The sequence below is a fragment of the Muscardinus avellanarius genome (genome assembly GCF_963383645.1).
Source record: "Muscardinus avellanarius genome assembly, chromosome: 4".
Taxonomy (NCBI): domain Eukaryota; kingdom Metazoa; phylum Chordata; class Mammalia; order Rodentia; family Gliridae; genus Muscardinus; species Muscardinus avellanarius.
The window spans coordinates 89,191,916-89,205,666 of NC_137789.1; the positions used below are offsets into that span (position 1 = coordinate 89,191,916).

The 13,751-nt window shown below is 34.8% G+C and overlaps 1 protein-coding gene across 2 annotated transcripts in view; it reads left to right on the top strand.

Moving 5' to 3' along the window:
* PRKG1 (protein kinase cGMP-dependent 1) overlaps positions 1-13,751 on the top strand; it is a gene marked incomplete at both ends in the record, with an annotated part of 1,321,419 nt that overhangs the window by 1,179,172 nt on the left and 128,496 nt on the right. For both annotated transcript variants that reach the window (XM_080693971.1, XM_080693970.1), the window contains one exon: positions 11,925-11,990. In XM_080693971.1, the coding sequence (XP_080550097.1) occupies positions 11,925-11,990 (66 nt within the window). The remainder of the gene's footprint in view (positions 1-11,924; positions 11,991-13,751) is intronic.

Here is a 13,751-nt window from a genome sequence, read left to right on the forward strand (position 1 = left end):
AATTAATGTAATGAGTGGAAATTTTTACTCATATAACCATGTGGATAACACATTTTTTCTACCTAGAGAATCATTCTATTTTTAAAATATAGTATTAGATTGTTTTATTTTTGACATGTAATAATATGTTTTATTTTATATATGTTATATAATCATCAAATAATATATAATAATCACACATTATATAATAATCAAATCAGGGTAATTAGCATGTCTGTTTCCTTTAACATTTATTATTTCTTTGTTGGAAGAATATTCACAATCCTTTCTTCCAGCTATTTAAAATATTCAATATAATATTGTTAGCTATAGTAACCCTCCTGTGTAAAAGAGTACTGGAGCTTTTTCTTCATATGGAAACTTGCACTGTATCTGTTGATCACTGCTTTCCCAGCCCCTGGTAGCCACCATTCTACTCCCATTTTCTATCTCCTAGGAAATAAACTGTTTTGATTCCACATATGAATAATATCATAAGGTAGTTATTTTTCTGTGCTTGGCATATTTCACTTAAATAGTGTCCTCCGAGTTCATCGCTCATCTATTTGGCCCAAATGACAGGATTTTTCTTTTTCTTTTCTTTTCTTTTTGTTTTTTTTTTTCTGGTACTGGGGATTAACTCAAAGGATCGAAGGGCATTCTAGTTTTGAGCTACACTCCCAGCCCCTTTTATTTTTTATTTTGAAACAATATCTCCCTAGGTCTTGCCAAGTTTCTGAGACTGGCCTCAAACCAAACCATCGATTGACCTCTTTCATCCTCTCAAGTACAGGGATTACCACGCCCAGTTTAGGATTTCATCTTTTATGGCAAAATAGAGTGCTGAATCATAGAATAGTTCTAATTAGAACTTTTTGGGGAACCTCCTTACTGTTACCCATAATGGATGTACTAATTTATGTTCTCATCAACAGAATTTAAGAATTCCCTTTTCTTTATATCTTCACCAGCATTTATTTATTTATCTAGTCTTTTTTTTTCTTTTGTGGTACTGGAGATGGAACCCAGGGGCATTCTGCCTCTGAGCTACACCCCAGCCCTAATTTTTTTATTCCTTATTTTTGAAACAGGGTCTCACTGAGTTGCAAAGGGCCTCACTAAGTAGCTGAGACTGTCCGTGAACTGCGATCCTCCTGTCTCAGCCTCCCGAATGCTGGGATTACAAGTGTGCACCACCACACCCAGCCTATTTAGTCATTTTTATAATAGCCTTTCTACCTTTTGAGGTTATATATATTGTGGTTTTGATTTGTGTTTCTGCTATTTAGGAAAGCTGATCATTTTTCATATGCCTGTTGGCTATGCTCTTGTTTTCTTTAGAGAAAATTCCTTATGGGTCTTTTCCTACCATATTTTAATTGGATTCTTTAGAGCTTTTTTTCCCCCTTAGTTATTGACTTGTCAGCTGTACAATTTGTAAATACTTTCTCCATTCTTTAGGTTATTTTTTCACTCTGCTGTTTGTTTTCCTTGCTGTTCAACTTTTTACTTTGATATAATTTCATTGTTTATTTTCTATTATTGTTTATTTTGTGATCATGTCTTTAAAATCCTTACTAAGACTGATGTCCTGTAGTATTTCTGAAATGTTTTCTTCTTACTGTTTCATAGTTTCAGGTCTTAAATTTAGTTCTTTAATTCATTTTGAGTTTGATTTTTGCATAAGGTAAAATATATTAATCACATTTCTTTTGCATGTTGGTATCCAGTTTTCCTATCATGATTTGTTGAAAAAAAAGTTATTTCCATACTATGTATTCTTGGCAGCTTTTTCAAAATTCTGTATAGGCAGTGGTACATGCCTATAATCTCAGCTATTTGGGAGAATGAGATGGAAGGATCATGAGTTTTAGGATGGTCTGAGCAACAAGGAAAAGGGAGAGAGAGAGAGAGAGAGAGAGAGAGAGAGAGAGAGAGAGAGAAAGGGAGAGAGAGAGAGAGAGGATTAAAAATTAGTCATGGATATTTTTTCTTGGCTCTCCATTCTATTTCTTTGGTTTATGTATCTGTTTTCATGCCACTGCCAGGGTGCTTTGGTTGCTATAGCTTCATAGTGTGTTTTGAATTCAAGTACTATAGTGCTTCTAAGTTTTTTCCTTTACTCAAGAAGAAAACAATTGTTTGTCATGAGTCTCTATTATTGATAAGAAACCATAGACTGCTTTGAGTTAATTCTAAAAAGTTTATTTGCTTTAAATTCAACTCTTTGTGGATCATGAGTTGATATGATTCTTGATAATACACTGGCTTCTTTTATGTATGTGGGTTTTTCCATTATTCCTATGTTCTACTTTGATTCTAATGAGCAGAGATTATATTATCTGTTTAGAAGAAATTAGTCTTTACTTTGTCATTTCCTTAGTATGTAAAGACCATCAGTGTTCTAAAATTACTCCTATAAATTTATCCCCTTGGATCTTAGATGGAATATGTCATGGCATAAAAATTACTTTCTCTAATTGAGTTTAAGATTTCCAACTCATTTTGAATATTTTATTTAACATATTAGAGGAAGTTTACTTAGTTAATCTCCTCAAAAATAAAGATAAATTCTTAGAATGGGGTGTATTCATTTCGAGTCACCCCTCCATGCCAGTCTGGTATGGAGCTGCATTTCTATTTTCTGTATTTCTATCTTTCTAATAAACCTTCTTTAAATCTTAAAAAAAAATTCTTATAATGTCCTTTAATAGTCAGGTGATGGGGCTTTGGCTCTTCACAGGCCTCTGCCTTCTTTTCTGAATCCATGAATTCCAAACTTCTTTGTGTTACAATAAGCTCTTTCTTAGCTCAAGCCCATTGTGTATGTTGTACCTGCTTCTTAGAATGCATTCCTTCTCACTCTTTATCTTATTGACTCCAATCTGGTCTTCAAGTTTTTTCTTATATACTTTTATTGGTACAATGTAATTATACACATCATAGTGAGATTCAAAGTGAGACAAACATACAGGCACACACCACTCAGTTTGTTTCCATCTGAACACCCACCCATGCTCCCCTTCTTTCTTCCCCATGCATGTTAGTGAGGTTGGTAGTGAAACATCGTCTCACTTGAACTGTTCCATCCCTCAGTCCTCATTTCCCCCACCACACCTCTTTTCGCCTTCTTCTTTTCTGTCTTCTCTCCTCATTCAGCTGAGGTCCCTTTGCTTCCTATTTTTATTCTAGCTTCCACAAAGGAGAAAAAATATGACCCTTGACTTTCTGTAACTGGCTGTTCTCAGTGTGATATTCTGCAGTTCCAGCCATTTTCTTGCAAATGGCATGATTTCGTTCTTCTTTATGGCTGAGTAAAATTCCATTGTTTGTATATACAACATTTTCATTATTTATTTGTCTGTTGATCAACACCTAGTTTGGTTCCGTAATTTAGCTATTGTGAATTGTGCTGCTATGAATTCAGATATGCACGTATCACTATAGTGTTATACCTTAACTTCCTTTGGAAAGATACAAAAAGGTGGTAGAGCTAGGTCTTAATGGTGGCTCCATTTCCATCTTTTTAGGAACCTCCATACTCATCTCCATAGTGGTTGTACTAATTTGCAGTCTTACAAACAGTATATTTATTATTATTTGTATTCTTGATTATTCTAGTTGGAGTTAGATGGAATCTCGAGGTAGTTTTGGTTTGCACTTCCCTAAATGCTAATTATGTTGAACATTTTTTTATTTGTTGTCCATTTGTATTTTTTCTTTTGAGATATGTCCATTCAATTCAGTTGCCCATTTTTTAATTGGGTTAAATGTGTATGTCTTCCTGGTTGTAAAGTGAGAGCCTCCTAATTATATTTTATTTATATGATCAATATTTTCAATTATACATTGTGTATGAATTTAATATCTCTTCCTATGAGACTGAAAGGTCAGGTATTCAGAAAATAACTGCCTTAGGTAACATTTGTTAAAACAAGGATCAATTTACTATTATTACATTTATGAAAAATATAAATAGTTAAGAATATAAATAGTTTGGAAGGATATTCACCAAACTCTTAACTTTATTTATTCCATGGTAGATGATGTTATGATGTTTTTCTATTTTTCATCTTTTAATGTAATTAATATATAGAAATATTTTATGTGGAAAATAGTTCTTACCTTTAACAATGCTAATGTAGGATGATCAATGTTTTCATGGATGAACATTTGAACTGGGTCAGAGGGTTCTTGGAGAAGCCAGCAGCCTATTCACAGACATGACATAATTAGTGCCTGGAATATTTTAGGAAAACTCTGTAGGTATCTGTCAAAGTACAGCAGAGGCTAGTTCATGAAGTACTGGTAAAGCTGTAGGTTAGGTAGTAGAGGATATCAAACTCCAAATGAAGTGTTAGACATTTGTTTTGTCAGTTTCCTTTGAAAGTTCTTGTGCAAAGGCTTACTTAGATTTGTATTGGAAAATGTATGACAAAATGATGTGTGGATTAGAAGAGTGGAGAAGGAAAGGTTTGGAGGAGGCCAGGTCAGGGGTCCAGGGTAGAGATGGCGATGGCCAATGTTGAGCGGTATCTGTGGGAATACAAAGAATGTGTATATATGAGAGGAAGGATAGAACTGATAGGACCCAACATAGGGAATGATAGGGAAGGGAAAATGAAAGCCAATCTAATCTTTTGAGTCTAGGTGAATTCAAGAATGCTGATGTCATTTGCATAGAGAGGAAACCCAAGGAAAACAATGGTTATAAGAGTAAGTTTGTTTTCAATTGGCGATTACAATGGGACTTCCATATAAGGGTATTTAGTAAAAAAAAAAAATGGTAAAAGTCAGACATAAAGTCTTGCAAGGCGCTAATATAAAGCATAAAGCTAGTAACTGACTCTCTGGAATTATGTGAGTTTTCCCCTAATGAGAAAAGTCATATCTAGAAAACAGAGTCAAAACAATTTTGGCAAACAAAATCAGATTTCCAATGGACTGGAGTAAAAGAGTCACAAAAAATAAATTGATAAGGTGGTACCAAAAAAGAATTGAGAGATTGATTTATTACAGAAATATAGAGAAGAGGGCTTCAAGAGAGAAAGTATATTTGAGAGGGTCACATTGTGCCAATAATCATCAGAAAGTAATAATCATTTCTACATACTAATTGATTTTAGCCTTAGTATATGAGTTGATTAGAGTATTAGAGGTATAAATCATGTTGGAATAGCTTTGGGGCTAAGTGAGAAGTAGGCAGCAAACGACCCAATGTGTTTTTTCTCAAAGAATACTTATCTGCTTTGGTAAGTATTTTCCAGTAGCACAGTCAGATTTGCCACAAACACTGTAACTCTTGTTAACAAATAATTCAATACTATAACTTTATTGTTGATGGCTTTTTTATACTGGTCATGTCCTATTCATTTCAATTATTCTATACATTATAAGAAGACTGCTTTTAATTTTGGTATTAAAAAGATTCACTTTGTCCCACGTGAACCAACTTAACTACAACACAAAACCCTTGCACACGACATGGAATGCAGGGCTTAGCCCCACGGACTGCTGGAAGCTCATAAGCAGTTGAAGGAGTGTCAGTTTTCATGAAGGCTGGCAACAGCGGTCACATTTGCTCAGAGCTGGAGCCATGACTCTGACAGATATTTTGAATGCACTATGGTCTGCTTTGGCCTCACACCCTCTGTTTTTGTTCCCCTGAGATGTCCATGTACTACAGAGTTGTCTAGCAGCCACGAGACACAAGAGAACTGCTTCAGAAGGAGAGGAGTCCCCATAAGCCCTTGCTATGGATTATTCAGACACTGACAGTGACTCTACTTTGGGATACAGCGATGATGAAGATTCTAGTGATGAAGTTCAGAGAATATCAGAGTTAGTGTGCACAAAACTCTATTTGCAGTTATTTGAGATATTTATTTTTTATGCTCTTTCTAACTCCACCAAAAATGCTTAAAAAGAGAGCACTACTAAATTGCAGAGCTTTAACTGTTCTTATTCATTAGTTAATAGGAAGTTTGTGAAAATATGTGTTAATTTGCTAAACAGTAGATCCTTTTGCAGTAAGACATGTTTATTAATTTTCAATGCTGAAATCAACTTCTACACAGGCTCAGAACTAAATGAAGATGAAATTGTATTTTTAAAGGCAATGTGCATGTTAGACCTAAACTATTACATAGATACTTTTGTATTTATTATAAAGAAAGCCAAGGTGCTTGAGCAATCAGAAGTAGTGTGTGTTTGGTGAAAGTTTTTAATTAAATAGTTTGGGCATTATCTTATTAACTTATAAAATTTTCTAATGGTCAGTATTATTTTAAAAATCATATATTGTTCTATTGGAAACTGTTGAATAGGCTAATCTGTCAAAAAGTGAAACTGAAAAGAGAAAGCTCTAGTTTTAAAAATAATTATTTTAAAAATAATTAATTTTCTTTCCCTGTGTCTAAATTGTATTACGTGAAACGTAATTAACTTTGCAGATGTTCATTGTGAGACCAGTATTATAATAGTTATGTATGGTTGGAAATGTCAAATAACAGCACAGTTATTAGAACCTTTGTGTTGCGTGTTATGTAATATCTAGGAGAGGCGATGGGGGGAGTCAATGAGGGAAACACTCTCAATGAAGGTATGTGCATTTGTGAAATTACCAATGCCTCTCTCAATATCATATATGTGCTATTTTGTCAGTAATATTCTTTCATTAGGAGTTTCTACCATCTCTTTTAAAATGACAGAATAATATACATCCATACTAGGTCAGAGAGCATTTTGTCTCTTATAGGAGCAGGTTTTCAGTGTGCACAGGACATCTACATGGAAGGACATAATTATATTGAACACTTTAATAGTAGAAATATAGTGACATTATATAGGCAGTGTGAGTTTGTTTTTGAATTAGCTTGTCATTAAATAATTTCTTTAATTACTTATTACCTAATAATATCACGGAACATGATAGCAAGCTAAGCCATAGTCATGTACAGGAATTTTGAGAGAATCAAAATAGTTCATCAGATTCATTTTACAAATATATTAGTGCTGATTTTATTAGTAATTAAATATAATTTTTATAATGGTAGATATTATGACTGCTTATTCATCAAGATTTATTCTGCATTTTATACATTTAGAATTCTGTTCAAATTAAATTCTGATTATCGAGTACATAAATGGTGTACTGTTGTGGGAAGAACATGACTTAGAGGACAGTGTGATTGGTGTTCAAATTCTAGTGCTGCAACTCACTAGCTATGCCTGACTTTTGATATATTACCTAACCTCTATCCCTATTTATAAACTTGAGAAAAAGTAGCTACCTTTTGTTATATGCAACAAATATGACTTAACTGTTACATGTAGTTCCTGACATATATTAGATGCATAATAAGTGGCAAATGGTAACTTATTGCTTATAACTATCAGTTTAATATGTGATATTTTTACCAATGGGATGGCTGTTTCCATTACTTATATACTTCCCTTTATCTGAAACTAAGTCTGATTTTAGTCTATACTTATAAATTTTCTTTTTGAAAATAAAATATTTTTTATTTCTTTGACTATGACACTATTCTAATCTTGATATTTTTATATCTAAATTTTAAAATATCAACATTTTCTTTTGTTGCAAAAAAATTGCATGCTATTTTAAAGCATTCAAATTTAGACCAGATAGTAAAAATCTTAAAGTGTTGGGTATTTGTGATCATCACATTAAAATTTATATACATAGAAAATATGTTTAAAATGGAGTATTATTTTGTATGTATTATTTTTATTTTTATTTATTTTTTAGGGTACTGGGGATGGAACCCAGAGGCATTCTACCTCCAGGCTATATCCCCAGCCCTATTTTTTATAATTTATTTGGAAACAGGGTCTCACTAAGTTGCTGAGAACCTCACTAAGTAGCTGAGGCTGGCTTTGAACCTGTGCGATCCTCCTGTCTTAGTCTCCCAAGTGCTGGGATTACAAGCGTGCGCCACCTCGCTTGGCATATGTATTATTTTTAAAGACTCTGTGGACAATTATGTAAATAATCAAGATAAAAATCTAATTAGGGAAAAAAACTGAGATGGTTTCTTTTCCTTTTTATTTTTTTGCAGTGCTGGGTGGGGATGGAACCTAGGGACATCCTGCCTCTGAGCTACACATCCAGCCCTATTTTTCATTCTTTATTTTGAAACAAGGTCTCAATTAAGTAGCTGAGACTGCCCACAAACCGTGATTCTCTTGTCTCAGCCTCCCAAGTACTGGTATTATAAATGTGCCACCACACCCGGCTTAAGAGTGAGATTTAATGTGATGGTTTCTGTAAAGGTGTGCTAGTGTGTTTATCATTGGTATTTTAAGGCTAGTAGCACGGCCATACGCAACATCCTAAAAAATGAGTCATTTATGAAGGACTTGGTGGGCATTACTGATGTCTTCTGCCTCCTGTGTTTATTTTACCAAAAATTCAAACTAAGAATGTGACAACAGTTGAAAATATATTTTCTACTTCTATAGAGCAAAAACAAAAACAAACCAAAATACTCCACTTGGATCTTGGTAGGAATTTTTTTTAAAACACAAAGAGAGCTTCCACCAGGGCAGACATGATGGATGGTGTTGGAGGTGAGAAGAATGAGAAGGAAAAAATAATAAAAACACACATCTTTCGGTGTGCCTGGCACTATGATGTGCTTATTTTTGACTAATTTAACTCCACACAATGAATGGACACTCTTATTACTTCCATTTTACAGATAAAAAAAGAGAAAACCAAGGCTTCCATGGCTTATGAGTGGTAAAGCTGGGTTTAACACCACCACAGTATGACTGGAAAGCCTGAACTCTGCTGCACGGGGCTCAGGGATTCGATGCGTTTGGCTTCTTGCAGCGCACACTTGCTATGCATGTCCTAAGTGTCAGGTACTGGAAAGACACTGGGGAGCAGAAGCAGCCATGGTCCCTGCCCTGTGTTGAGTAGCAGAAGCGAGGTCATTAACCAGAAGGCCACATAAACAAATGTGTCGATTAAAAATGGTTAGGGGACGCTGGGCGTGGTGGCGCACGCATGTAATCCCCGCGCTTGGGAGGCGGAGACAGGAGGATCGTGCAGGTTCAAAGCCAGCCTCGCTGGCTTAAGAGACCCTGTTTCCAAATTAAAAAAAAAAAAAAAAAAGTATAAAATAGGTTTGGGAGTGTAGCCCGGAGGTAGAAGGGCTTCCAGGAACCCCAGTACCACCACCAAAAAAAAAAAAAAAATGGTGAGGGTTGGTTGTATATAGATATGCAGGTTTATAAGAAAAGATACACAGGGAGTCTAAGCTGGTTAATTCAGGATGGCATTCCTGAGGAAGGGGCCTGATGGCTAAAGAGTAGGATGGAGTTGAAGTAGGCCAACTTTGGAGAGGAGCTTCCTAGGCCTGGGGTCAGTGTGTTAGGAAGAACTCATGGCAAGGGAAGGTGGTCACTGAAGAGAGGCCAGTTTGGCTGGAAGGCAGAGGATGTGAGAGAAGCACTCAGACAATCAAACTGAAGTGGGGTGTCTCCTCTCTTTAGGGTTCTTGTCCAGTGGATCTCGATGAATGAAGTCCAAGGACTAGCCAAGTGTATAAGAAAAAAGAAAGTTTATTTTAAGTTAGGGAAAGATGGAAGACAAAACACCTCTTCCCTTAAAGGAGGGAGAGGGGCTCCCCGAAAGAGAGTACCCTCGAAGCCCTTGGGGAATGGGCTTTTAAACTTTCCTGAGGTTTTTCTATCTGTTCTTTTATGATTTGTCAGAGTTGGGTTTGAGAGAACTAATGACTTTTGCACAATTTGACCCTTAATTTGAATGAGTACCTGTGGGTTAGCCGCGCCCCTTCCCTGGCACCCATCCGCCTCTCACCTCCCTGCTCACCTCCCCAGCTTCATAGAGGAGATGCAGATAGCCTGGCCTCTTTCATCCTTCCTGTTCCCAGGGTCCTCTGCCCTGTCTCAATATCAGGAGTTGATGAGCCTATAATAAAAATTTTAGGGTCAGAGGAGAACTTAACATTGGGAAGGAACTGAAACATATACAATAATCAAGAGACTTTTAAAGAGAGACCAGTGAGAAACAGAAATTGAAAAGAAATGTCATTCATAATGGAAACATAATATAAAGCATTCAAGAATACTTTTTCATCAAATGTCAAGACCCAAATAAAAATGTATGGAAACTTACTTAAAGACATAAACTCAGATATTAACAAGTAAAAAAATTATGCCATATTCTTGTATGGAAAAATTAATTCATCAAAAAATTAATATTAACAGAAAGGCTTTCTGAAATCAATGTATAAATGTCATAACTATCAAAATCTCAACATAGATTTCTTTAGAAGTAGAAAAGTTATTTTAAAATTTAAATGAAATAATGAATGCTTAAGAATATAATCAATATATTTCTTAAAAAATACTAGTGAAGGGAAGTTGCCTTAACAAATACTAAATACTAATTGTTTCTATAAAGTAACTGTAGCCTTAATAGAATGGCATCATACCAATGAAAGTCAGAGGGAGAGTGATAAAAACATAGAATGCAGAAGTATATGTCAGAATTTAGTGTGTTTTAAAATTATAAAAATTCCCTGGGAACATCTTTATTTTTCATACTTTTAAAAGCCTATCTTTAGAGACATGATATTTTATGATTTTTAGAATATATTACTAACACTATTGTTTCCTGTGTACTTGTTTCTAGAATATATTTCAAACATATATATCATTAATCATATTTGCTTAGAAATTTTATTAATATAAAAATAGTATTTGGAGGTATAACATTTGGGGGTATAATTTAATGTTATAATTACAATGGTACTATTAAATATTTAGTCTCTGAAAATAAATTGTATATATTAATTTACCAAATCTACTTTAGACTACTAGTAAAAATGAAGTATTATGGAATATTTTTAAAGATCTAAAAAATTGATAAACTACTGCAGTGACAATACCTTTATTTTTTATTTTTGTTTTTTATTTTATTTATTTATATTTTTGGTGGTACTGGAGTTCCTGGAAACCCTTCTACCTCTGGGCTACACTCCCAGACCTATTTTATACTTTTTTAAATTTGGAAACAGTGTCTCTTAAGCCAGTAGGGCTGGCTTCGAACCTGCACAATCCTCTTGTCTCCGCCTCCCAAGTGCAGGGATTACAAACATGCGCCACCATGCCCAGCATGTGACAATACTTTTAAAACAACAGTCTTGGGCTAGGCATGGTGGCGCATGCTTGTAATCTCCCTGCTTCCAAATTTAAAGAAGTATAAAAATAGGTCTGGGAGTGTAGCCTGGAGGTAGAAGGGTTTCCAGGAACCCCCCAGTACCACCACTACCATCACCACCACCACCACCACCACCAACAACAACAACAATAACAACAACAACAACAAATAACAGTCTTTACATATTTCAATCAGAATGACTAAGATTTGCTAGATACACTTGTAGAATTGTAAGCTCGGGTATGAATGACTAACTCTATACCATAAATTGTCAAGGTTGGATACATAAAATCAAGGTCTCTAAAGTAAGGTGTAACTAAAACAAGACCCAATTTCTCAAGGACACAATGACAAATTTATACTAGATACTCAATTTCTGAAAGTATATCCACAGATTCTTTTAAACTTTTCATCTACTTAAGTTGATTATTATCTCTATCATCACCCAATATATTTCAGAATTCCCTAAGGGGCCAAGGAAATTATGACATAAAATGTTCCACTTGTGTAGGTAAAATTTTAAATTTTAAAATGATAACAACTTTATTGTAACTACAGGATTGGCATGATTGATGGCAAGATTTCTTTGCCTTAGGACAAAGAAATCTGTAACACGGACACAGATTAAGTCTGAAAGTGGACAAGTCAGAGTTTAATAGGTTTTCTTAATGATCATAATAGGCATGTTTATTTGGTGTTAAATATTGTTTTCTCCTTTTCTTATATATAGGGAAGATGTGAGAACAGCGAATGTAATTGCTGCAGAAGCTGTCACCTGCCTAGTGATTGACAGAGAGTAAGTACACTGCTGTGCTCTGTGTAGCACACACTCAAGTCGGCCGCATACATATATTTCTGGAATTAAACATTATTTTTGGAGCTATTAATACTTGTCATATATTTCCTACAAATATCATATATTTTATACAATATATAAATTTATATATTTTATGCAACTATCATATATATGCCTGTAAATATATATTTGATTTTCATTCCATATTATTCTTGGAAGTGGCTATATCTGCCATTTTTAGCCTTGTTAATTTTTTATGTTGCTTACCTATTACGAGCTTCTGCTCAGCTCACTTGTGAAGTGGGAATAATGTAATAGCCTAGGAATATTTTGAGGATTCATGAGAATGTATGATTAAAGCATTTATCAAAATATCTTTTACTCAGAAGGTCTTCAACTAATATTAGCTATTTGGGTAATCTTTTAGAGTTATTATTGTTCTTGTTAATAATAAAATATTCCTTGATCACATTTTTTTAATCTTCTCTGTTCTTCTATCTAGTATAAAAGCATTTAGGTATGACGTTTTTGGATAAATGGTCAGTTTTAGATATGGGCATATATTTAGAGACAGTAAAAGTTTGTTTCATGATGCCTGTCCCTGTTTCTCCGCTGCATTATAGCTTTCTGTTCTCACTACTTGAATACTTTATAGGTTAAACCAAATATCAGATTATAGACTATCCAAAAATGTGGTTAAAAATGTACATGTACTGCATGGAACCAGTTTAATAAACTTTTCCTCACTGAAGTGTAGGGAGAAGTTTATCAGAAAAGCCAAGTGCCTGACCTGGCGATAGCTGTAAATAGCCATTTTAGTGGATTCCGTACAGTTGTAACAGGGGGTGAACACCCATGTGGAATGAAATTGATGTGCCTAGGATAATGGAGTTGGATGCTGAGCTCAGGGGCTCCAGGTGGAGAGGGTTCCTGTGTCATTCATGAGTCTTATTTTGAGGCACCTCTCTGCTGGGTCACGACAACCAGAGTGACAATACAGCTACCAAATGATAGTAATAGCCATGAGTATCTCTGAAATATTATTCTTTGTCTGTCTCCAAGAAAATCAGTTCTCTATTCCTGCTTTCTCCTGTTTAACTCGAATTGAGGCCAGCCTTAGCAACTTAGCTGGACCCGGTTTCAAAATATAAATAAATAAACAAATAAATAGGGCTGTAAGTGTAGCTTGGAGGAGGTAGAATGTCCTGGGTATAATTCCAAGTATCAAAAAAAAAAAAAAAAAGAAAGAGAAGAAGCTGAAGCATAGTGAGGTTTAATAACGTGATGAGGTTTCATGGTGAGGGTTAGAGCCTGTATTCGCTTACCATAGAGAACAAAACCAAGTGAGACTTTGGCATCGTTTAATCTCACTCCTTCATTTCAGTCAGCTGAAGTTGTGAAGCATAAGGGAGCATCAGATGGTACTGCACATATGTTTTTTGCCTTATCCTAATTTTCTCTTTTTCCAAACCTAGTCATCTATCGTTTGCAGTGGAGAGTGAGTGGCCAAAAAAAAAAAAAAAAGCCCTAAACTTGAAACTTAATTGCACCATTTTATGAGAATATGGGAAAGTTGTTTAAATCCTAAGACTCAGTTTCCATTTATGCAAATGAGATAGTATCTAAATTATAAAATTGGATTGAAAATCAAGTCAGTTAACACATGTAAAGGTGCATACACAGCACAAGGCATGTTGTAAACACTCGAGACTGTCTTTTCTTAAGGAAGGCGCAGGATCCCCTTGATTTTAGTAATTTTCT